This window comes from Aureococcus anophagefferens (assembly GCF_000186865.1).
Source record: "Aureococcus anophagefferens unplaced genomic scaffold AURANscaffold_14, whole genome shotgun sequence".
In the NCBI taxonomy this organism is placed as follows: domain Eukaryota; class Pelagophyceae; order Pelagomonadales; family Pelagomonadaceae; genus Aureococcus; species Aureococcus anophagefferens.
Genome location: NW_008705574.1, coordinates 1004221 through 1029024, shown reverse-complemented (window position 1 = coordinate 1029024; position 24804 = coordinate 1004221). Strand labels below are relative to the sequence as shown.

At 70.4% G+C, this 24804-nt stretch overlaps 4 protein-coding genes across 4 annotated transcripts in view; 2 read left to right on the top strand and 2 right to left on the bottom strand.

The window, feature by feature from the left end:
* Positions 1 to 2491, bottom strand: part of AURANDRAFT_71953 (hypothetical protein) — a gene marked incomplete at both ends in the record, with an annotated part of 5135 nt that extends 2644 nt beyond the window's left edge. The window contains 2 exons of the mRNA XM_009040258.1: positions 342 to 815; positions 1667 to 2491. Of these exons, the coding sequence (XP_009038506.1) occupies positions 342 to 815; positions 1667 to 2491 (1299 nt within the window). The remainder of the gene's footprint in view (positions 1 to 341; positions 816 to 1666) is intronic.
* Positions 2492 to 7704: 5213 nt separating this feature from the next.
* ACP1 (hypothetical protein) lies at positions 7705 to 10276 on the top strand (the record flags this gene model as incomplete). The annotated part of the gene is made up of 3 exons (XM_009040269.1): positions 7705 to 7751; positions 7813 to 9409; positions 9599 to 10276. The coding sequence occupies 3 exons, from the start codon at positions 7705 to 7707 to the stop codon at positions 10274 to 10276; spliced, it is 2322 nt and encodes a 773-aa protein (XP_009038517.1).
* Positions 10277 to 16495: 6219 nt separating this feature from the next.
* On the bottom strand, positions 16496 to 17125 carry AURANDRAFT_65443 (hypothetical protein; the record flags this gene model as incomplete). The annotated part of the gene is made up of 1 exon (XM_009040257.1): positions 16496 to 17125. The coding sequence occupies one exon, from the start codon at positions 17123 to 17125 to the stop codon at positions 16496 to 16498; it is 630 nt and encodes a 209-aa protein (XP_009038505.1).
* A 296-nt stretch (positions 17126 to 17421) lies between these two features.
* On the top strand, positions 17422 to 18002 carry AURANDRAFT_65442 (hypothetical protein; the record flags this gene model as incomplete). The annotated part of the gene is made up of 2 exons (XM_009040270.1): positions 17422 to 17778; positions 17874 to 18002. 2 exons carry the CDS (start codon positions 17422 to 17424, stop codon positions 18000 to 18002), a joined length of 486 nt encoding a protein of 161 aa, XP_009038518.1.
* Between the last annotated feature and the right edge of the window lie 6802 nt (positions 18003 to 24804).

The window sequence follows — 24804 nt, the reverse complement described above, 5'->3', positions numbered from 1 at the left end:
GAGAGCGGCCCGCACGTCGTCGGGCAGCGCGTCCATGCGCGCGAAGCAGCCCGGCCGACGCGGGTGCAGGGTGCGCGGCGCGCGAGGCAGCCCGGCCGACGAGATCCTAGCTCCCCATCGTGCTCGAGTGCATCATCATGAGTTGCAGCTCGTGATGCACATGCGCAGCTTAGTACCGCGCCGCGCGGCCATCGCGCGCGCGCGCTGCGGCGCCGGCGCCGGGCTGCGCCCGGCCGGCGAAGATTCCAGGCGCGTCGCCGCGGTCACGCGTCCTCCCCGGCCGGCGCGAGGGGCGTGTCGAGCCCCTTGGCGCCGGCGAGCGCCATCTCCTGGAGGAAGACGTGCTGGTGCCAGAGGGCGCAGCAGTAGCAGAGGAAGCCGCCGAAGGCCGGCTTGTCGTCCTTGATCTCGTAGGCCGCCTTGAGCCGCTCGCGCTGCGCGGTGACGAGCGCGGCCGCGGCGCAGGAGAAGTTGATGGGCGCCGCCGGCGGGACGCCGAAGCAGTAGACGACGGGGCAGAGGCAGCAGCAGGCGGCGAGGCCCTTGTCGCCCATCTCGCAGCACTTGGCCTCCTCGCCCTGGACGAGCGTGACGGTCTGCCCGAAGGGAATGCACGTCGCGTTGACCGCCTGGGGGCAGAAGCCGGGGCACCAGGTGCAGTCCTGCGTCGACTCCGGGCACTTCTGGGCGCAGAACTCGACCTTCTTGCAGAGCACGCAGCCCAGGGCCTTGTTCTTGTACTTCAAGGGGCCGTCGGCCCGGATGGCGTCCCAGCGCTCCTGCGCGAGTTTCTTGTCGACGTCGAAGGTCTTGACCTGAACACAATCGGTGGCTGGGACTTTGTGGGAGGTGAGCTGGCCTCCGTTTGGCGAGTCTGGGGCAAATCCTGAGGCCAATATTGAATGCTTCGAGGCCCTCCCATCACGATGCGCCGCGCCGCCGCCGCCGCGCTCCTCCTCCACGCGAGCCTCGTCGCCGCCTTCGCACCGCACCACTCCGTGCGACGACGGCACGCGCCGCTCCTCGGGGGCACGTTCCGCGACGCCCAGCGCGAGCTCATGGACGGCGGCGCCGAGGTGGAGCTCAGCGGCGACGCGCTCCTCGCCGAGGCCATGGCCCTGGACTTCATCGCGGCGAACGTGGAGATGCGGTCGCCGCGCTGCGTGGCGGGCGTCGCCGTCAAGAACGCGGGGCGGTCCATCGCGGACGTCGGCGCGAAATTTCGGAACAAGGGCGGCCTCGAGCTCGCCGCCTACGCGATGGACGAGGCCGGCGTCTACATGGGCGAGGCGGCCAAGGCCTTGAACAAGCTCGACGACGCCGGCGCCGCGCCGGCGTCGCGGGCGGCGGCCGACGTCGCCGGCGCGCTGTCGCGCACGGGCAAGGGCCTCTACGACCAGTCGCCCGACGCGACGGGCGCGGGCCTCCTCGAGGCCGCCGCGGCCTACGAGGCCCTCGCCGGCGCCCTCGGCGGCGTCGCCGCCCTCGCCGGCGCGGCGCCGAAAATGGTCGCGGGCGCCTCGCGGCTCCGCGACGGCGGCGACGTGCTCACGGGCGCGGCCGTCGAGGTCGCGGCGCCCAAGAAGCCGCGGCGGTGGTAAAAAGGGAGCTATAGTGCAAAACGTGGGGGGGCGTTGGCGGCGGCCTAGTACTGGGTCTTCAGCACGAGCACGGCGAGCACGACGACGACGATGACGAAGAGCAGGAAGCACGCGAAATACATGCAGCACTTGTTCTTGGCCGTGCGCTTGCGCACGGCGCGCTCGAGCTGGCGCTGGCCCTTGACCGTGCGGTCGTGGGACTGGGCCACGAGCTGCTCGATCTCGTCGACGTCGTCCTGCTGCGACCCGACGAGCGACGCGAGGTCGCGGTAGATCGCGTTGACCGTGGACACCTGGCCGCTGATGCGCTCGATCTCCCGCTCGCGCTCGGCCTCGAGCTGGAGGCTGTAGGCGTCCTGCTCCTCGCCGAGGAGCGACTGCGCGAGCGACGAGCCGACGGTGTCGCGTTCGATCTCGAGCGGCGCGTCCGCGGGTCCTCGCCGGTCCTCGGCCTCCTTGGCCTCCTCGAGGTCCCGCGCCTCGAGCTGCTCGAGGCTCCGCAGCGCCGCGCGCAGGTCCCGCTGCTCCTGGCGGCCGAGTTGTTGCGCGTGCGGCGGCCGCAAATTCGCGCCGACGGACTCCGCGAGCGCGCGCGCGGCCTCGACGAGCTCGAGGCGCTCGGGCGCCGCGGCGGCGTCGCGCACGGCCCGCCGCAGGGCCGGGACCATGGCCGCGACGCTCCCGCCGCCCCGCGCCGTCGACGCCGACGACCCCAGGGGCGGCGACGCGCGCGGGCGCTCGCCCTGCTCGGCCATGCCCCACTCCATGGAGTTGGAAAGCGCGCACGCGACGGGGGTCGTGTGTGCGCGCGCGGCGAGAGGAGGCCTCGGCGGACCCCGAAAGGACGCTCTGAGAGGTGCGCCGACGAAGGATGTGCTGCGGATGCTCGAGTTCCGCCGTCTCGCGCCGGGGTTCGCGGCATCCGAATCCGGCGGCACCCTCAGGCTGGCGCTTGCCCCGCGCGCCTAGACCTGGAACTTATGTCGCATGTCGTCGAGGCGGTCGTCCGGGATGAGCGGGCCGTCGAGGCCGGCCTCGCCCTCGGAGGGCCAGTCGTCGTCGCCGCCCTCGCCGAAGTGGGCCTCCTCGAGGTGCTGGACCCAGGACGACGAGCTCAGCAGCGGGTTCAGCGCGCCCTCGACGGGGCCGCCGCCGCCGACGAAGGACGACGCCAACGAGCTCGACGAGAGGTGGAGCCCCACGTTGGCGAAGTCGTCGGTCGACGACGCCGCGGACGCGAGGCCGAGGCCGCGGCGCGGCGACCGCGGGGGCCGCGCGGGCGCCGCGGCCTCGGGCGGCGGCGGCGGCGCCGGGGCGACGGCGTCGTGGAGCATGCTCAGCAGGCTGATGGGCTTCTTCTTCACCTGGGGCGCCGGCTGGGGCACGGCGCCCTTCTTCCCCGGGCCGAGGTCGTCGTCGTCCTCCCCAAAGGCGGAAGCGAACTTCTCGAGGTAGCGCATGACGGCCCTTCGCGCCTTGTTCGCCTGCATGATGTCGACCATGGCCAAACGCCCGGGGGACCGAGCCGTCCGCCCCGGAGCGCCGCCGCACGCGGATCCGTCGACGAGTGTTCTGCAGTTGCCCGCGGGTGCCACGCCGGGCAGCCACTTCCTGCCGGTCGTTGAGTAGCTACGCGAAAAGCACCAATCTCCCGTAACGGAAGGGATATTGCACTCGAGAATGCAGCGAATTCCAACCAACTGTGAAGAAGGCAGCCCGGTCATCCACGATGGCCGCGCCCCTCGTCGTCGTCCCGTCGACGACCCGCCGGCGGTGGGCCTGCCGCGCCGCCGTCGGCGTCGGCGTCGTCGCCGTCCAGGCCTGCCTCTTCGGCGCGCGGCGGCGGCCGGCGGCGCCGGCGGCGCTGGCGTTTGAAACGCGGGGCGGCCCGGCGGCAAGTTCCGGCGGCCCGGCGCCGACGTTCTGGTCCAGTAGCAACCTCGACAAAGCGGCAAAAGTCGTCGACATCGAGGAGCACGTCGCGTCCTTCAACGACCCCATCGTCAGCCAGGCGTGGCTCGTCACCTCGCAGCTCCTCTTCGGCGACGTCGGCGCCGCCGCGGGCGTGCTCGACGACAAGATCGGCGTCCGCGCGACGTCCTACGACTACACGACCCAGACCGACTTCCTCGAGGCGCTGCGCGCGAAGCGCTTGGGCGCGGGAGCCCACGTCTACGCGTCCGTGACGTCCTTGATGGACGACGTCGTCGCCTACGACGAGCTGAAAGCGCTCGGCGTCGACGACGCGACGCTCTTCTACGGCTCGTCGGCGGAGAATACGAACGAGGACGCCTCCTGGCGGCCGGAGTTGGTGCGCGAGTGCGTCTACACCTACGCGGACGACCTGCTGCTCAACTCGAACCTGCTGCGCGCGCTCATGGCCTACGACGAGCCGCTGACGCTCATCTTCGCCGACGACCTCGCGTGCCGCACGCGGCTCCCGGCGACGCACCACCGCCTCATTTTCGCCAACGACGGCGGCTACGGCCAGGTGCTCGACTACCGGAGCCGCGGTCTGGACGCGCACTGGTGGCCCGACGGCCTCGAAGGTTTAGAAGACGACGGCGCCGTCGACGCCTTCGTGGAGGCCGTCCAGGCGGCCCACGCGCCCCACGACCGCGACTACCTCGTCTCCTACGGCGGGTCGACGATCTTCCGGAAGCCGTCCCGCGTGAACCTGGGCAACTACATGACGGCCGGCGGCGGCAAGGCGCGCCTCGTCGGGCTGGGCGACGAGGCGGGTCTCCTCGTGGACCTCGAGTCCTACGCCCTCGAGCAGCAGGACTTCGGGTCCCAGTCGCTGATCCACAATTTGCCGCGCGCCGTCGAGTGGACCGCGGGCGACGCGCCGGAGAACACGACGTCCTACGACGAGATCTCGCGGTCCTACTTCGCCCTGGCGGCCGCGGGCGACGTCTGGGCGTCGGGCCGCGTGCTGGAAGCCTTGACGCTCAACGCGGTGCCCGTCGTCGACAAGACGTACTCCACGGACGGCGGCAGGAGCGCCAAGGGCTGCGCGGACCCCGCGTCGTTCTGGGAGTCGGGCCTCGGGGTGGCAGTCGCCCGCCGTCTTCGTGTCCGACTGGGCGCAGCTGGCGCCGACGCTGACCAAGGCCGGCGCGCTCGACGCCGGCGAGCGGGACGAACGAGTCGCGCGCGTCCAGCCCTACCTCCGCTCCCTCGCGGACGCCCTCCGGTCCACGCTCCTCGGCGGCCACCTCGCGGACCGGCCGCGGACGAGCTGCGCGGCGGCGCCCGTGGCGCCGGCGCAGCGGTCCGCGGACCTCGAGGCCGCCGCGGCCTACTACGACCAACAACCGCCCGCGGGCGTCGCCGACGCTCCGGGCCCTACTGGTTCGACGGCTTCGTGGACAACCCGTCGCTGCCGTCGCCGAACTGCGACCCCAAGGGCGTCACGGGCGCGAGCGCGCTCCTCTGCTTCGACGCGGCGTGCGCGCCCCCGTCCGCGTCGTCCTTCGAATGCGGGCCCCTCTAGTTACTACACGTGCCCCTAGAAGCTCGCCGTGCAGTTGCACATGGGCAGCGTGCAGAAGGGCAGGGCGTACCAGGGCACGTCGCCGAGGCCGTCGTCGTCGTCGTCGCCGTCGCCGAGCTCGTCGCCGCCGCCGACGCGGAAGGGCGTGAGCGGCGCGTCGCCGTCGTCGTCGACGAAGGTGAGGGCCGGCGCCTCGAAGCCCTCGTTGGCGCTGTTGACGCCCGCCTCGTTGACGCGCTCGCTGGACCGGTAGACGTCGCGGAGGAACTCGTCGGTCTTTGGGGAGTCCGACGCGGACCGGGCCGGCTCGTCGCCGCCGAGCGCGCCGTCGTCGAAGGTGAACTTGGACGACCGGGGGCTGAAGGGCCGCTCGACGGCGAAGTGCGTCGGCGACTTGAGCGGCGACAGCTGCGCCGCGGGCGTCGGCGGGTCCTCGGGCGTGTCCCGCGGGGGCATGGACGTGTCGAGCGTCAGCGGCATGGAACGGCGGTGGCGCCGAACGCGCGATGCGGACCGGAGGCGCGCCGGGACAATGAGACGGGACGGACCTGCCCGCGCGGCGGTGCGCCTCGACGACGCGGCGAGGGCTGCCCCCGGCGGCTCAGTCGTGGCTTCGATCGATCATGGGCCAACGGCAGCTCCGTCTCATGTTGAACGTTGCACTTTAGCGTCACGCCTCGGAGTGAACTCGGGCTTTGGGGTCTGGGGTGGTAAAATTTAAACCAAACCGACTGGGGCGTACTCGGGGGGACCTCGGGTGACTTCCCCTGGGTCCCGGGCTAGTTCCTGGCACCTACTTTCTGAGCCAGTCGGTCGGTCGGTCGGTCGTCGTCGTCGTCGTCGCCGCCGCCGCCGCCGCCGCCGCCGCCGCCGTCGTCGTCGTCGCGCGCGCGGGGGAGTTTCGAACCTAATTCAGTCGCAGGGCGACCGTAGACAGGTGATGAGTTGCCCCATGCCAGCTGTCACGGCATATGAACCCGGGGATGCAAAAATCGAGTGGGGGCGCGCCCCGCAGTCGCAGTGATCGACAGTCTCGCCGCGGAAGGCCGCCAGCAGGATTTTTTGCGCTCACGAACCCCGTCGTCGCTGCCCGGCGCAGCACGCGCGCTTTTCGTGCACCACCTGGCGCAAAACGGCGAGGTGCCGGCGCATCACATCATCGCAGCGTTATCCGTCGGTCGAAACGATGCAGTTTTGTACGATTTCGATGAAGTTTTCAATGATTACTTCAATGAACAACCCAAAACGTTTGTTCTTACTACGAGCCGGGGTCCTCACACTTAATTCACCGGCCGCGGTGAGCTTACGGCGCCCGCCGTCGGAAGCGCTTCTTGTTGGAAGTAAGCAAAATCTTACCGATGGCGACGCGCGGTGGAAAATTCCAGAGTGCTGGCGGGGACGAATGGGCAAATTTCTTAGAAAAATGTTCGCACTTAATTCGAGGGCCTGTTCCACGCGTCCAAACGCGTCGGTTTCTGAGGGGTGGGAACAACGCGGGTTAACTTGTCCTCCCCGGAACCCCTCAGCTCAAGTCAGCTCTCGTCGGGCGCGGAGCTCGCCGCCGAGGACCGGCGCGGGCTCGACATGCTCCAGAAGCTCCGGCGGCCGTCGCTCTCGCTCGACGACTTCCGCCGGAAGAGGCGGCCCGCGAGGCTCCCCAAGACCGCGCCGACGGACGACCGCCGCTTCGCCGTGGGCGCCGTCTGCTCCGGCGCCGCGTCCTCGTCGACCTTGGCGGGCCGGTGGATCTCCGGGCCCAGGTGCGTCGAGAGCCGGTCCAGGTGGCCGTCCGGGTCCGCGGCCGAGGACACGCCGCGCGCGCGCTCCAGCTCCGCGAGCTCCTCGTCCTCCTCGATGAGGCTGAGCCGCTTGCTCGGCCGGGGCCGGCAGGTCGTCCGCTGGACGTGGACCTCGCCCCAGGCCGCCGCGCCGCCCTCGTCGCCGCCGCCGCCGATCGCGATGGGGTGGAGCTCGCTCTCGCGGCCCTCCTCCGGCGGCTCGGGCGGCTCGGGCGCCGCGTGGAGCGCGCGCGCCTCGTCGTGGGACAGGATCGTCCGCGACCGCCGCCGCTGCGCCCGCTCGACGAACGCGTCGTCCTCCGCGTCGCAGGGCGGGGGCTCGTCCTCGCTCGGCGGCGGCGGCGGCGCCGTGTGGAGCATCTCCGCTTCGCCCATGTTCATCACCGTGCGCGACCGCCGCCGCTGCGCCCGCTCGACGAACGCGTCGTCCTCCGCGTCGCAGGGCGCGGGTTCGTCCTCGCTCGGCGCCGTCGGCGGCGGCGCCGTGTGGAGCATCTCCGCTTCTCCCATGTTCATCACCGTGCGCGACCGCCGCCGCTGCGCGCGCTCGACGAAGGCGTCGTCCTCCGCGTCGCAGGGCGAGGTTTCGTCGCCTCCGGGGTCGCCCCCCCGCACCTCGTCCCCAAAACGCACGTGGGGACGCTCCGGAACCTCCATGTTGGTCGGGGCAGCTTTGGCTCGGGAGCTCGGTGCAGCAACCAGGAGCGCCGCGACGAGCCGCGGCAGCGCGCGCGCGCCCATGGCCTCCAAGGACGAGAAGCGGGGCCGCGCCCGGAGCAGCTCGCCGCAGAAGCACAGCGCGACGGGCATGTCGTCGCGCAAGGCCATCGTGCTCGGCGTCTGCGCCATGGAAAAGTCGCCGCGCCCGCGTCCGAACCCACACACACCAAACCCACCCCCCCAAACCCCATCCTAGGAAGACGGCGTCGAAGCCCATGCAGGAGATCCTCGGGCGGCTGCCGGCGCAGGTCTTCAAGATCGTCGTCTTCGACGAGAGGACGATCCTCGAGGAGCCCGTCGAGCGGTGGCCCGTCTGCGAGTGCCTGATCGCGTTCCACTCCAAGGGCTTCCCGCTGGGCAAGGCCATCGACTACGCGACGCTGCGCAAGCCCTTCGTCGTCAACGACCTCAAGCGCCAGTACGCGCTCCAGGACCGGCGAAGCGTCTACGAGACGCTCGTGAAGGCCGGCGTGCCGACGCCGCGCTACGTCGCCATGAGCCGCGACTCCGAGGAGGCCCAGACTCTAGAAGAGTACGACGACTACATCGTCGTCAACGGCATCAAGATGGAGAAGCCCTTCGTGGAGAAGCCCGTCGACGCGGACGACCACAACATCAACATCTACTACCCCATGTCGGCCGGCGGCGGCTGCAAGCGCCTCTTCCGGAAGATCGGCAACCAGTCGTCCCAGTACCACGCCGAGGAGAACCGCGTGCGGCGCGACGGCTCCTTCCTGTACGAGGAGTTCGTCGACACGCAGGGCACGGACGTCAAGGTCTACTCGGTCGGTCCCTATTACGGCCACGCGGAAGCGCGCAAGTCGCCCGCGCTCGACGGCATCGTCATGCGCGACGCGGGCGGCAAGGAGCTGCGGTACCCGGTGATTTTGTCCTGGATCGAGAAGGACATCGCCTTTAAAATATATCACGCCTTCAAGCAGACGGTCTGCGGCTTCGACATCCTGCGGACGCACGACGGGCGCAACTTGGTCTGCGACGTCAACGGCTGGTCCTTCGTGAAAAAGTCGCGGAAATACTACGACGACTGCGCCGCGCTCCTCGCCGAGCACATGGAGCACCGGCGCGCGGCGGCCCACGCCTTCCGGCCGCCGGGCAACGCGGACGCGGAATACGGCGCGTCCGACTTCTCCGACGACGGTTTGGCGCTCTGCGCGTCCGCGGACAACAAGGAGCAGAACGCCCACTCCTGGACGGGCGCGCCGCCGAACATCGGCCAGCTCAAGGAGAAGCCGCCCAAACAAAAGCCCAAGTCGTCGACGTCGGCCATGCGCGAGCTCCGGTGCGTCATCGCCGTCGTCCGCCACGGCGACCGCACGCCGAAGCGCAAGCTCAAGGTGAAGACGTCGGCGCCCCCGCTCGTGGCGCTCCACCGGGAGCGGGCGAAGAGCGCCAAGAAGGAGGTGAAGATCAAGGAGTCGAAGGACCTCAAGGCCTTCGCGGACCTCCTCGGCGACGTGCTCGCGTCCGCGGACGGCGCGTCGAAGACGGGCAAGAACCTGGCGAAGCTCGCCGACGTGCTCCGGAGCCACATCGGCCACGCGGGCGGCGCGGAGACGCCGACGGCGCTGAACATGGCCTTATTCTCCGGCTGCAAATTGCAGGTGAAGCCGTCCGCGTGGTCCGGCGACGACCAGAAGGACGTCTCGGAGGTCATGCTCGTCCTCAAGTGGGGCGGCGTTTTGACGGAGCTGGGGGTGGAGCACGCGACGGCGCTGGGCGCCCACTTCCGGCGCCACGTCTACCCGGCGAGCGAGGACGGCGCGGGGCTCTGTGTGGAAATCAACCACTGGTTTGGGGGGTCCCCCACCAAACTTCATCTCAGTCAAATCGAAGTCGATTCGGCTGATTTTTGGACGGATCGATTGCTCTCGTCGAGTTCTCGAAGCACAGCGAAGAGTCTGGTCCAAATCGTTCGATTACGCGCACATTGAAGTCGGGTTGAAGATTTGATTTCCACGCAGGCGGGGCTGCTGCGGCTGCACGCGACGTTCCGCCACGACCTAAAAATTCGCACGTCCGACGAGGGCCGCGTCATGAAGACGGGCGCGGCCTTCACCAAGGGCCTGCTGGAGCTCGAGGGCGACATCTCGCCCATTTTAGTGTCGCTGATCCACCGGGGCCGGAGCGACGTGAACATGCTCGACCGCGCGGGCAACCACGAGGCGCAGGAGCTCTTGGCGCGCGCGAAGGCGCACGTCGAGCGCACGTTCCAGGTCGACGTGGATTTGGCCGGCGACGACTCGGGCGACGACGACGCCGCGGGCAGCGCGTCGGCCCGCGGCGCCGCGCGGCGGTGCATCGCGCCCGACGGGCCAGACTCGGTGCTCCGCGCGCTGAAAGCGCTGGGCAACCCGCGGCGCGCTTTGGACGCGCTCTACGACCTCGTGGATGGGTTGGTCGCGGCCGTGGAGGCCCACTTCGGCCACGACTGCGCGCTGACGCTCTACATGGGCGAGACGTTCCGCGTCTGGCTCGACTCGGGGCGGCACAAGAGAGCGAAATGCCCAACTTCAAAGGCTCCTAGCTCGGCCGTTTTCCACTCGTTTCGGCTGATTCTTGGACGAGCGATCATCCCTCGGAACGGTCTCTCACCGTGGGTGCTTTTTCCGGAACGCGCGCGCGCGGAACACTCGCGTTGAAGCGACGTCGAATCACCCTCGTGCCGCCCAGGCTCGACTCGTGGCAGTCCGTGCGCAAGGAGCTGAAGCGCGACAACAACGACGCCGCGCCCTACGACCTGTCGAAGATCCCCGAGATCTTCGACAAGGTGCGCTTCGACGCGCGGCACAACGCGAAGAAGCTCGACCTGCGCCGGGTCTACCCGCGCTTCGACGATTTGGTGAGCCGCGCGAAGACTTTAAGCGCGGCGGTGACGCCCCTCGAGTTCGGCGGCGCCGCGGACGCGCGGCGCAACGCGGCCTGGCGCGTGTCCCGCGCGCTCCTCGACAAGATCTCCCAGGACCTGCACACGGCGCGGGGCGGCTCCGGCGACGCGAACGCGGGGCTCCACTTCCAACTGGACGACGACCCGCAGCACCTGGAGGATTCCGAGATCAAGTCGAGCTGGCGCGCGGTGCGGTCGCGGCTCTACTTCACGTCCGAGTCGCACCTCCACGCGCTCCTCGCGGCGCTGCGCCTCCCCGCGGACCCGGCGAACGGCGCCTGCGCGTGCCCGCGTCCCTTTTATTTCCCCGAGAGACCGCGTCCGGTGACGAGACCACACCGCGCTTGGCCTGATCCACGGCTCCGGCCGATGAAGACAGACCGGCAAAACCTTCACTTTGACCCGAGGACGTTTTTATGTTTCGACCCCGCCCCCGCCGCCGCGCGCGTCCCGCGAAACCATCGTTCCGTAGGCGCGTCGCCCGTCGACGACGACGGGCGCGCGTGGCTGTCGAGGATCCCCGAGCTCTCGTACCTGAGCCACATCGTCTTCCGCCTCTGGGAGAACATGACCGTGCCCGAGGACGCGCCCAACGGCGGCGAGCGCTACATGGTCGAGATCGCCTTCTCGCCGGGCACGCCGTTCGCGCCGGGCGCGCCGTCCGCGCCGGGCGCGGAGGCCGCCGCGCCCGCCAAGGCCGGCGGCATCCAGCCGCCGACGCTGCCCCTCGAGCCCTTCGCCTACGTGCCCTCCGAGAAGCTCGAGGCCTACTTCGAGGCCCGGCCGAGCTCCACGGCCGAGGAGTGCATCGCCGCCGCGGCCGCGAAGTACGACGACCTCGCGTCGCAGCTCGAGCGGCGCGCCAACGGCGGCGAGGACGCGACCGTCGACGCGCCGCCGTCGCCCTAAGCGTGGCGGGAGTCTTCGGGGGCGGCGCGGGCGGCCCGTCGCGCGGGGGTGGCGCGCGCGCGGACGTCGTCGTGGTGGTCGACGCCGACGGCGCGAGGCTGGCGCGGCTGTGGAAGCGGACACATCGCCCACTTCCGCAGCCTCGCGCCCGCGGTCGTCGCGTCGCGAAGCGCCACCTCTCCGGCGTCGTCGTCGTCGTCGCGTCGCGAAGCGTTCACATCTCCGTCGCCGGCGTCGTCGTCGCGGCGAGGATGGACCGCAGCAGCAAGAAGGCGCGCCTCGACCTCGGCGGCCAGGCGGCCATGAGCGCCTACGGCGCGCCGGCGGCGAGCGGCCTGAACCCGCTGACCATGCGGCCCTGGAGCGGCCGCTACCACAGCATCCTGGCGAAGCGCAAGGAGCTGCCCGTCTTCGGCTTCCTGGACCGCCTCCTCGACGCCGTCAAGAACAACCAGACCGTCGTCGTCGAGGGCGAGACGGGCAGCGGCAAGACGACGCAGATCCCGCAGTTCCTCGTCGCCGACTACGCGAAGCAGGGCAAGTGCGTCGCGTGCACGCAGCCGCGGCGCGTCGCGGCCATGTCCATCGCCCAGCGCGTCGCCGACGAGATGGACGTGAACCTCGGCGACCAGGTGGGCTACAGCATCCGCTTCGAGGACAACACGGGCCCGCAGACGATGCTCAAGTTCATGACCGACGGCATGCTGCTCCGCGAGGCCATGACGGACCCCTTCCTCGAGCGCATGTCCGTCATCGTTCTGGACGAGGCCCACGAGCGCACGCTGAGCACGGACGTGCTCATGGGTTTGCTCAAGGAGCTGCTGCTGCAGCGGAAAGATTTACGCTGCGTCGTCATGTCGGCGACGCTCGACGCGGAGAAGTTCCAGGAGTACTTCGACGGCGCGCCGCTCCTGCGGGTGCCCGGCCGGACGCACCCGGTAGAAGTCTTCTACACGCCGGAGCCCGAGCGCGACTACGTGGAAGCGGCCGTGCGGACCGCGGCGCAGATCCACGCCTGCGAGGCCGCGGGCGACATCCTCGTCTTCCTCACGGGCGAGGCGGAAATCGAGGACGTCTGCGCGCGGCTCCGGGGCGAGGCCGCCAAGGTCGGGCCCGAGCGGGGGGAGCTCGTCGTCTACCCGCTGTACTCGTCGCTGCCGCCGCGCGCGCAGAAGCGCATCTTCGACGCGGCGCCGGGCCCCAAGTTCGCGGGCGCCATGCCCGGCCGCAAGTGCGTCGTGTCGACGAACATCGCGGAGACGTCGCTGACCATCGACGGCATCGTCTACGTCGTCGACCCGGGCTTCTCCAAGCAGAAGGTCTACAACCCGCGGATCCGCGTCGAGAGCCTGCTCGTGTCGCCCATCTCGCGCGCGTCGGCGAAGCAGCGCGCGGGCCGCGCGGGCCGCACGCGGCCCGGGAAGTGCTTCCGGCTCTACACGGAGGCGTCGTTCAAGGCGGAGCTCCAGGAGCAGACCTACCCCGAGATCCTCCGGTCGAAGATGTCGAACGTCGTGCTCACTTTAAAAAAGCTGGGCATCGACGACCTGGTCCACTTCGACTTCATGGACCCGCCGGCGCCCGAGACGCTCATGCGCGCGCTCGAGCTGCTCAACTACCTCGGCGCGCTGGACGACGACGGCGCGATGACGGAGCTCGGCCGCCACATGTCGGAGCTGCCCCTGGACCCCCAGCTGGCGAAGCTGCTGCTGGCGTCGCCGGAGTACAAATGCTCCAACGAGGCGTTATCGGTCGTCGCGTGCATGTCCGTGCCGTTGATCTTCCAGCGGCCCAAGCACAAGCAGCGCGAGGCCGACGACTGCAAGGCCCAGTTCGCGCACGTCGACGGCGACCACTGCACGCTGCTCAACGCCTACCACGCCTACAAGCACCACGGCTCCGACGCGGGCTGGGCGACGGAGAACTTCCTGAGCCACCGGTCCTTGGCGTCCGCGGATTCCGTGCGGAACCAGCTCTCGCGCATTTTGGAGCGGCTCCAGGTGCCCATGGTGTCGACGGACTTCTCGTCGCCGGACTACTACGTGAACCTGCGCAAGTGCGTCGTCGCGGGCAACTTCCTGCAAGTCGCGCACCTCGAGCGCGGCGGCTCGTACCTGACGATCAAGGACAACCAGGTCGTCGCGATCCACCCGTCGTCCGTGCTCGACAACAAGCCGCCCTGGGTCTGCTTCGAGGAGTTCGTGCTGACGTCCCGCAACTACATCCGCACCTGCACGGCCGTCGAGGCGCGCTGGCTCTGCGAGATCGCGCCCCACTACTACGACCTCGCCAACTTCCCGAAATGCGAGGCCAAGGCCGAGCTCGAGCGCACCTACCGCACCATGCTCAGCGAGCGCCGGGCCAAGTAAGACTAGAGGCGATGGTGGCGCCCGGGGCCGGGCTTTACTCGGGACGAACCGAAGACTACCTTTGATTCAACACCGCTCGTAGTTCAGGCGCCGCGCGAGCTGGCACATGCGGGAGTCAATGATGATGTCGCTGCCGATGCGCGGAGCATTACCTGGCACTCGCAGGGCCGTGGAGAGGATCCGGACGATGCGTCGCGAAAGCCACCACGAGATTAGCTCGTTCGCGTCGTCGTCGCAGACCTCGAAGCCGACACGGGGGCCCTGGAACCACTGGATCATTTTGCCATCCGTGGAAGACGTCCGCTCCCAGTTGAAATCGCGAGGACTCAAGAACTCGTGAGCTGACAGAGGAACCCCGAGCGTGCGGCGAACAACGTCCTCGTTGGCCTCGTTGGCCCGGACGTTCGCGTCATCCTCGCGATCGGCCGCCGTGCGAACTGGCTCCATGTTCGGCCCAGCAGAGGGGCGCTCGACGCATCGGACGCGGTGATTCGACCAGTCTTCGCGCTGGCAAGCTGTAGAGCAATAGCGTCGACCACCGCATCGCGCGCAGACTTGGAGCGCTTTCGCCGTGAGCGGTAAGCGCTTCGCGCACGTGTCACAAGTCCGCCGCTGGAGAGCTGATTCGTCGAAGTCCACCGTCTGCAAATCAACGGGATGTAAGCGGCGCGAACTCTTTTCTAAAATTTGGATAATCGCGTGGAGCACGTGGACGTACCGAACCGGCGGCCGCTTGCGCGACTCATACATGGGCCTCCCACGGAGGTCCGTCGACGTCGCCTCTGTCCCGTCGCGCGCGGCTTGTGCCAAAACCATAAGTTCCTTGGTCCAGATCTCGAAGAGATCCAGGCAATCAAATTCCCTCGAGACGAAACGCACACCGGCTTCGCGCATGGCTGCCCCGAAGAAGGGCTTGCAAGCGTGCGCAGCGTAATGCTCCTCTAGGGCTCCACTTGGGCTTTGACGCCCACCGCGATACGCTTCGACTTCGTCGTCGAGGCCAATCGATTCGAATGAAGGAAGCCGCTCAAGCTCGAGGCGGCTAGCGACGGGCCGGTCCATTGCCGAGACATCGCGCTCCATTTGACCGCTGTAATTGTCCAGGGTGAATTCGAAGCAAGTCACCAAACATAATCGTCCGCAGTCCGGGCACTGGCTGTCGAATATCACCGTGCGCGTCGACAAGACGTTCAGGCTGTGGTCGACCGGGATCGTATCGGCTTCTGGATCAGATCCCATGGCCGGCCCGGCGAAATCACATTCTTCGTAATTGACGCCGTCTTTCATACAATCCGGGGAATTGAAGCGTTCCCCGTAGACTGGCACCTGGAGGTATGCGAGAGCGTCGCCCACCGTCTCACTGGTCAAGCCGTCGTAGACCTCGGCGAACTCCGACGCCTCGTCGTCCGACGTCGGAACATCATCATGCCGCTGTCGTGCGTCGTCGTCCGACGGCTCATGGTCAGACGAGTCCGAGTCCGAGTCGAGTGGTTCCTCGACGATGGCTTCGCGGAGTCCCAGCCTCTGCGCTTCGGCTGAACCTAAGTCGCAACATATGGTGCGGCCGGACTCGACATCTGCCGGCATCGATCCAGCATCGCGGAGCGCGTCGTAGCGGGCCGCGCAGGCCTCGCGGAGACAGTCGACGCGACGGTCCGAAGCGGCGATGTCGCAGAGGATCTGAGAGTCACCGCCGCGCGCGCGGGTGAGCACGGTATCGCAAAAGCCGACCAGGGCCGATGCGATCGCGTTCAGTGCGCCGGGCGCGAGGATCGAGACGCCGGCCTGACGCGTAAGCGTTATTAGCGCCTGACGGATCGCGGCCTGCGGCGTCGGCCCGTCAATTGCCGCCTCACACCAGGACACCGACGGTCGGCTCGGTGCCGCTGGCTCGACGCGGCAGAATTCGCTCGGAGGCGGGCGTTGCTCCCGGACTCGCGTAGGGTGAGAGCCTTCCGCACGTGGGCTGCCGACGCATGCGGCGCAGGAGCAGCCGCTCGTCCGTCGGCGGCCGGCGAGGCGATCCGCGCCCGACATCTCGATGACAGCGTCGATGTCGCCCGCGTGTACGCAGATAGACCCTCGATGGACCGCGTGGAGCATTGCATCTTCACCGATCCGCCGCACGAAGTCGCTCGCGGCCTCGCGCAAAAGCGCCGACGCGCGCGGTGCGATCCGCGGAGTAGCAAATTCCTCGATCACACAAAGAATGTCTGGAGCGAGCCGCCGCGCCAGCGGGTGCGCGCCGCGCCGCACACCACAGCAAGCGACGAGCATGACGTCGAATGCGCGCCCGGGGAAAGCTGGCGTACCACCGCTGAGCCTTTGCTCGCGTCGCATCTGTACCGCAGAATGGTGCAACAAGAAATCCATCGGATCGGCGCGTGCGAACCAGACCAGTCTCGCCCCCCTGCAGGCTTCATCAATAGTGCACCGCATCGGCGACTCGATCGTGGGGTCTGCGCAATTCGTCCGGCGAGCTTTGGGCCTGCATGCCGGCATGTGCCGGCCTCACTTGATAGGATCACGCCGTCGGCTCGCGAGGCTCGCGAGATGGCATCGCAGAGGCCTTCGCACGTGGAGAAATGCGGGCGCCGATCCCCGGGGCCCGGTGTCGGCGCGACTTACCCAGCCTGAGGCCACAAAAGCAAGTCCCCGCGCTCCGCCCGCGAATTCGCCGCCCCCCCGCCGCGCGCCTAGAGCTTGCGGAAGCCGGAGTCGTCGAAGTCCGCGCCCTTGGCGACGCCCGCGTAGGTCGCCGGCGGCGTCTTGAGAAAAACGTGGAAGAAGACGCCGAGGAACGTGAGGACGATGCCCAGGCTGATGGCGACGTAGCCGCGGCCGGGCTTCGTGTCGAAGAAGTCGGAGCCGACGTCGATGCAGTTCGCGTTGAAGCTCAGGAGCGCGCTCAGCGTCGACACGAAGCCGAGCGTGCCCGTGACGATGCCCAGCGTCTTCTGGCAGTTGCGGTCGCCGTAGCGGCTGCAGCGCTGGACGTACGTGCAGATCGTGGGCACGTGCGTGACCGCGGCGATGATCGCCGTCTGGACGATGCCCCGTGCGCTGTCCTTGCAGTCTTCGCAGTCGTCGCCGAGCTGGGGCAGCGCGTCGCAGTCGACGTTCTTCCAGCTCACGTCCGTGACCTTGTCGCCGTTGTCGTAGATGACGAGCTTCGAGAGGCCGAGGTAGATCTTGCCGCCGCCGAATTTGCTCTCGCCGATGGACCAGGCCGTCTTCCGCACGAGCTCGGGGTCGCCGCTGATGGCGAGGCAGGCGAAGATGCAGAGCAGGCCGCCGGCGACCGCGAGCACCGTCGCGCCGCCCATCCAGTAGTGGCGCCGGACGCAGCAGGGCCGCTCGAAGCCGAGGCGGCCCACGAGGCGGCAGCAGCAGCCCTTCTCGAGGCAGCCGTGGCAGCGCGGGAAGTTCTCGGGGTCGATGCACGGCGGCAGGTTGTCGCATTTGCACCCGGGGTCGTCGTCGTCGGGGGGCTCCATCGGGCTCTCCCCGGGGCAAATTTGAGACTGCAACGATGCCGGAACATCGGCTCAGTCGATGAGAGAGCGCATGGTATAGCTGCGCGTGCGTGTCACTGCTTGTGCTCGCAGCCCTTGGCAGCCCGATGCGCGCGCTTCTCCTCGTCGGCTGCCTCGCCGTCGTCGTGTCTCTGGCACCGGCTCCGAAGCGCACCGTCGCCCGTCGCGCGGCGCTCCTCGGCTTCTCCTCGGCCGCCGTCCTCGCGCCGGCCGCGGCGCGGGCCGAGGACGTGCTGGAGACGGCCGGCAAGCTCGTCACCGTCCTGAAGCCGCTCTACGGCTTCGAGGCGCCGCTCCAGGCCGGCGCCTACGACAGGGCCGCCGTGCGCGCGCGCATCGAACGAGACGTCCGGAGCGGCCCCGTCGTCGTCTACTCGTACACGCTGTCCCCCTTCTGCACCGAGGCCAAGGCGCTCCTCGCCGCGCAGGGCGCCAGGGTCACGGTCATCGAGCTCGGCGACGGGGGGAGTGGGTGCCCGGCCTGCTGCCCGCGGACGGCGCCGCGGTCCGCGCGGAGCTCGGCGCGATGACGGGCCAGACGAGCATGCCGCACGTCTTCATCGGCGGCGCGTCCATCGGCGGCCTGGCCTCCGGCACGCCGGGCCTCAAGGCGCTCCTCAGGGACGGCAGCCTGCGCGACAAGCTCGAGGCGGCCGGCGCGTTGTGAGCTCCGGTGAGGGTCGTCGAGGCGCGTAACGAGGAGGAATAGTGCGCGTGGCTGCGCCGGCGACGAAGGGGACGACGCTCGCCCGACGACCCGGCGAGCTCCCGCGACGCGTCCCGAACCCGAGTCCCCGAACCCGAGTCCCGAGGCGCGGCCCCGCGGGCGGGCTCCGGAGCGCGGCGCGCACGTCTTTAGGCTTGGGGAGGAACGGCGCGGCACACGGCTTGATCGCACGACGGGGCGTCGCCGACTCGGGCGACTCGCGGGCGGGCGGCGGCGGCGCGGCGCCCGGCTCGGGGCGGGGCCGCGCTCACTCCTCGGCGTCGGCCTCGACCTCCTCGGCCTCGCTCTCGGTGGCCTCGGCGACCTCGGGGGCGGCGGCCTCGACGGCGGCGGACGCGGTCGCGTCGGAGCTGAGGATGTTGTTAAACGCGTCTTGGATCCCGGCGATGGCGTCCTCGAACGGATTGCCGCGGACGACGACGGCGGGCGCCGCGCGGCGCACGGGCGCGACGAAGGCGCCGGAGGCGCCGAGGCAGAGGGCGACGACGATGGATTTCAGCTGCATGGTGCGGGACGACGTAAAAACCTGCGCGCGAGTTTGAATGGATGGCGTCGCAGCGCGCGCCGCGAGTTCCCCGAGTTCGCGCGCGTCGCGCCGCTGCGTCGCTGCGACGCTCTCGTGCTGTGGTCCAAAGCTCGCGCGGGCGCGGTCGCGCGACGGGCTCGAAACGGACGCTGCGCGTAGCACCGTTGAGTGAGAATCTTTGGAGAGCCGAGGGCCTCTGCTTTTGTTCGGATCTCGTCACCGATTCTTGAACGCGGGGGCCCGGGCGGTCGCCGCCAAAGATGCCGCCCGGTGCCGCCATGCTGCCCCTCGGCGTCGAGACGATGATGATGCTCGCGCTCGTCGTCGCGGCCTGCGCGGCGACGCCCGCGCCGTCCCCGGCCCCCTGCGGCGCCGGCGCCTACTACGACGACCTGGCCTGCGCCGGCGGCGATTGCTGCCGCTCCTGCCCGGCGGAGGGCGCCCTCTGCGACGCCGAGGCGACGCTGCTGAGCGCCCTGCCGCTCGCCGCGGGCTACTGGCGCGCGGCGGCGGACAGCGCCGAGCTCTTCGAGTGCGCGCGGCGGTCCCACTGCGACGGCGGGCCGACCGTCGGCGCCTACTGCGCGCGCGGCCGCGGCGGAGCGCTGTGCGGCGGTTGCGCGGGCGACTTTTCGAGAAGCGGCGACGGCGCGTGCGCGCGGTGCCCCGCGGCGCCCGGCGGCGCCGGGCGCCTCGCGGCGCCGCGCGTCCTCGCCTGGCTGCTCGTCGCCGTTTCGCTCGGCGCCGCGGCGCGGCGCGCGCGGCGGGCCGTCGGCGCCGAATCGCGATTGGCGCCGCGCGCGAAGCTCCTGTTGGCCGGCGCGCAGATCGTCGGCGCGACGACCTGGACCCTCGAACACTGGCGGCTCCCGGCCTGGTTCCGCGCCGTCGCCAAGGCGCTCAACGTCCTCAACCTCGACGCGGACGCGCTCGTCGCGCTCGGCTGCGTGAGCCGGCGCGACTCCTACGTCGCCGCGCTGCCCTGGGCGACGCTCGCGCCCATCGCCGCCGTCGGGTGCGTCCACGGGTTGTCCGCGCTCGCGCGGGGGCGCGTCGCCTTCGACGCGCACTGGTGCTCCGCGGCGATCTCGTTCCTCGCGCTCCCGGGCGGCGCGCAGGGCAGGAAAAGGGCGATTCAACGTCGCTTCAACGTGAGTGTTCCGCGCGCGCGCGTTTCGGAAACAGCACCCACGCTTCGAGAGCGCTCCGAGAGATGATTGCTCGTCCAAAAATCAGCTGAAACGAGCGGAAAACAACCGAGATAGGAGCCTTTGAAGTTGGGAATTTCGCACCCTTTTCCTGCCCAGGCGGCGCGCCGGCGGCCGCGCGCGACTCGCGCCTTCGAGCCGACTTCACCGCGAGCAATTTCGACGCAGCTTTCTGCGCTCTCCGTGGAGCACTCGATGAGCGCACACGATCCGTCCAACATTCGGCCGAAGCGACGTCGCTCGAGCACGTCAAAGTTTGGTCGAAACGTCCCGAACCCCGCGCGCAGGCTGGCCGCGCTCCGCTTCTGGCGCTGCGAGTCCTACGACGGCGACGCCTTCCTGGCCGCCGACGTGTTCGTGCGCTGCGACGGCGCGCGCTACGCGAGCTGGCGGCCCTACGCGGCGCTCATGGTCTGCGTCTACCCGGTCGGGATCCGCGTGGAACTCAGATCTTCAACACAAATTCAATGCGCGCGTATTCGAAAGGTTCGACGCAAGCTCTTCATGGTTGATTTCCGCGCAGGTCGGGATCCCGGTCGCCTACTTCTGCGCGCTCTTCCGCCACCGGCACCGCCTGAACCCGCGCGTGCCGCCGGCGAGCCGGACGCTGCTGCTGGCGGCGTCGACGCCGCCGGGCCAGCCCCGGGCCGCGTCGCGGCGCCGCGCCGCCGTCGTCGACGCCGCGCGCGACGGGCTCGTCGCGCTCGACGTGCTCGCGCAGCGGAAGCGGGCGGGCGCGCTCCGCTTCCTCGTCGACGAGTACGCGCCGGGCGCCTACCTCGGCCCCGCCGCCGAGGCGCTCCTGCGCGTGGGCTTCGCGTGCGGGGCCTGCGCGTCGCCGCGGCGCGCGGCCGTCGCGGCGCTCGCGGCGCTCGCCGCGGTCGCGGGCCCGTGCCGCGACGCGGCGGACCCGCACTACGACGGCGGCGACGCGGCCGTGGCGCGCGCGGCGCTCGCCGCGCTGCCGCTGCTCTTCGTTGGCGTCCTCGCCGCGGGCGACGGCGGCGCGCCGCCCGGCGCCGCGCACGCGATTTTAGCGCTGGCCCTCGCCGCGCCCGCGGCGGCCGCCGCCGCGGCGTTCCGGCGCGACGGCGCGGCTCCGACGCTCCTCGAGCAGGCGGCGTCGCCGAGCTCGCTCTGCACCGTCGCGGACCGGTGGTGCGAGAAGTTCCCGGCCATGGGTCGGCGCGCGCCGTCCGACGCGTCCGTGCTCTCGGGCTTCGAGGTCTCGGCGCACGACAGCGACTTCGACTACGTGCAGACGCGGCGCGTCGTCGACCGCGCCATCTCCTCGGCGGACTCGTCGCCCGCGGCGCCGCGGCGCGACCCCGCGGCGCCGCCGCCGCCCGACGACGGCGGCGGCGACGAGCCGCCGGGCCTGCTCCTCGCGCCGACGCCCGTGGCGAGCTTCCTCGACCGCCAGCTCGCCGACGGCGGCGGCGCCTTCTTCGACGCCGGCGACGCCGACTCCCTCGACAGCCTCGACCACGCGACGTTCATCGTGCCGCCGAGTTCGCCGTCCGCGGCGTCGCCCGAGAGCCCGACGCTCTTCGTCGCCTGCTCGCCGACGTCGTCGAGCCCGGCGACGCTCCGCGCCAGCCCCGCGGACCTCGCGGACCCCGAGCCGATCCGGCCGCCGTCGCCGCCGCGCGTCTACGACGACGGCGACGACGACGACGACGCGCCCTTCGCGGGCTGCGGCGCGAGCCCGACGAGCCTCCTCCGCTGCGCGAGCCCGCCTATCTAGGCCGTAAGTAGCGCCGCGGCGCGACCTCGACGCCCTCGACGTCGATCTGCCACACGCTGACGCCCCAGCCCCGCGCGGGCCGCGCGACGTCGAGCCGCAGGTAGCGGAACTCGACGCCGTCGTCGACGGCGAGCGTGTCGACGTGGTGGAGCTTGACCTCCCGGTCCGCGACGCCCGGCGACGCGGCGCCGGCCTCGACGGTCTCCCGCCTCGCCGCGTCCGTGGCCCAGTCGAAGAGGCGCACCCAGGGGTCCTCGCGCCGCCGCCGCGCGGAGACGACGTACTCCTCGGCGAAGGCGGCCTCCCAGTCGATGACGACCGTCGACGCCGCGACGTCGCGGCCCATGTCGACCTCGATCCAGTGCCTGCCCCTGCGACGGACGGCGCGGTCCCGGAACCCGCCGCGGCCGCGGGACGCCGGGCGGCGCGCTTGATGGCCGTGCCGCCCATGTCGCTCGCCGCCTGCCAGCGGTCGCGCAGCCAGTCGCTTCCCGGCGTCGCCTGGACGACGACGGAGCAGGGGCCGAGGTTGCCGCGGACGTCGCAGGTCGCGGAGACGCGCGGATCCCGCGTGAGCGACGCCGCCGCGTGCGCGGCGGCGTCGGCGGCGTCGTGGGCCACGAGCGCGTCTTTCACGGACCAGCTCGCGCCGCGCGCCGCGAGGGCGGCGGCGACGACGAGGCGCAGCAGCATAGTGGATGGAAGCCAGAAAGAAATGCGCAGCAGCCTATCGTGTGGGAAGTCGCGCCAATTCAGCAGCCTATCGTGTGGGAGGTCGCGCCAATTCAGCAGCCTATCGTGTGGGAGGTCGCGCCAATTCACTCGCGCGCGCACCCATGTCCTGTGGTAATTTTTGGTTGAACATCGTTGAACCCGCCTTGCACCGCTCGTTCGAGCTTATGGCCCCACGATTGCTGGGCTTGCTGGTCGCCCTGGCGTTGCGCTGCGCCGGCGTCGCCGCCTTCCACGCGCCGCTAATCACGCGCCGCGCCCCGCGACACCACACGCGACTCCTCGCCGCCGGCTCCCCCGACGACGACGCCGAGGCCCTCGTCCTCGGCGAGGCCGACGCCGTCGCGACGCTGGGCCTCGTGACGGCGCTCTGGGGGTCGCAGCACGCCGTGGCGAAGTGGGCCCTGGGCTTCGACGGCGGCGGCGCGCCGGCGCTCACGGCGCTCCGCTTCGCCGTCGCGGCGGCGGCGCTGTCGCCGTTTTTGCCGCGCGACGCGTCGACGTGGCGCGACGGCCTCGAGCTCGGCGCCTGGGGCTTCCTGGGCTTCGCCTGCCAGACCGTGGGCCTGGAGACGACGACGGCCTGCCGGTCCGCGTTCCTGCTCTACCTCAACGTGAAGCTCGTGCCCGTCAGGGCAGCACAAGAGAGCGAAATTCCCAACTTCAAAGGCTCCGATCTCGGCCATTTTCCACTCGTTTCGGCTGATTTTTGGACGAGCGATCATCTCTCGGAACGGTCTCGAAGCGTGGATGTGGTTTCCGTAACGCGCGCGCGCGGAACACTCACGTTGAAGCGACGTTGAATCACTCTTGTGCCCCAGGTGCCGGTCTTCGAGCTCGCGCGCGGCCGGACGCTGCCCGAGGGCACGTGGGCGAGCGCGGCGCTGGCCGTCGCGGGCACGGCGCTCCTCGCCGCGGACGCCGACGGCCTCGAGAGCGCCTGGGTCGTCGGCGACACCTGGTCCGTCGCCGCGGCCGCGGCGTCCGCGGGATTCATCGTGCGGCTCGACGCGTGCGCGCGGCGCGCGCCGTCCGCGGCGGCGCTGTCGGCGGCGTCGGCGGCGTCGACGTGCGCCCTCGCGGGGGCCTGGTTCCTCCGGGGTTTCGACGGCGAAAACGTCGCGGTCTCCGGCGAGTTTTTACTCGCGGCGGTGTACCTCGGCCTCGTGCCGTCCGCGCCCGTGTGGAAACCAAATCTTCAACCCGACTTCAATGTGAGCGTAATCGAACGATTTGGACCAGACTTTTTCGCTGTGCTTCGAGAACTCGACGAGAGCAATCGATCCGTCCAAAAATCAGCCGAATCGACTTCGATTTGATTGAGATAGAGAATTCTCAAGTTTGGTCAGGACCGCCCAAACCAGTGGTTGGTTTCCACACAGGTCCGCGCTCTGCGGCGTGCTTCAAACATTGGCCCAGCGCACGGTGGCGCCGTCGCGCGCCGCGTTGATCTACGCGACGGACCCGCTCTGGGCCGCGGGCTTCGCGTTCGCCGGGCTCGGGGAGACGCTCGGCCCGCGGGGCGCCGCGGGCGCGGCGCTCATCGCGGCCGCGGCCTTCGGCCAGCGCCTCGCGCCGCCCAAAGGGGGCGCCTCCTAACGAGCGGTTTACGTGCGCGCCCGCTTCCGCTGCCGCGCGGCCTCGGCGGCGAGCGCGCGCCGCGACTCGCGCGCCTCGTCGGACCGGTCCGCGTCCGTCTCCGGCGCGACGACGTCGAGGAAGCGGAGCAGCTGGAGGTACTCGTCGACGGCGACCCTGAGCAGGTCGTCGGCGGCGACGTTGCGCGCCACGATCTCGCGCGCGTCCCGCTCGCGGATCGCGTACCCTAAAGCGACGTCCGCGGCGTCGAAGGCGAAGAGGCTCGCGTCGACGGCCTTGGCCCAGAGCTTGGCCGTCTCCCCGTCGAGCTTGGCGCCCACGGCCTCGGCGGCGGCGCCGACGACGGGCCGCACGCGCAGCAGCGACGTGCCCACGTTCACGAGGTCGCCGTCGCGGCGCCACGCCGTCACGACGGCGCGCTCGCGGCGCAGCGCGCGCGCGGCCTCGCGCGGTTTCGCGAAGGTCGGCTGCTCGGCCCAGCGGATGCCCGCGGCGCGCGCGTCCTCCCGCGTCACGTCGGTGCTCCGCTCCTTGTACACGCCGATGCATTCCTCGCTGAGGTCGCTGGGCAGGCACGCGCCGGCCGCGGCGTCGCGGCCCAGGAGCCAGCAGCCCGCCGGCAGGAGCGCGCCGACGGCGCGGCGCGTCGCGCACCGCGGCGCCGGCGACAACCCGTAGCCCTCGCAGAGCGCGGCGAGGGCGACGAGCACTGCAGCTTGGTGGCGCATCATCACGCGCGTGATCTCTTAAGCTCGGTCTAGATGCCCAGCCCGAGGAGATGATGAAGTCAAAGCTGAAGTGAGTGGGCTCCTCGATGGGGACGCAGCCTCCCTGAAAGAGCAGGGGCCGGCAGCCTCCCTAAAGACCGGGAGCCCCCGCGACGGGCGCGCCCGCGAGGCATGTCCACGTTCCGCGACGCGCGCGTGCTGG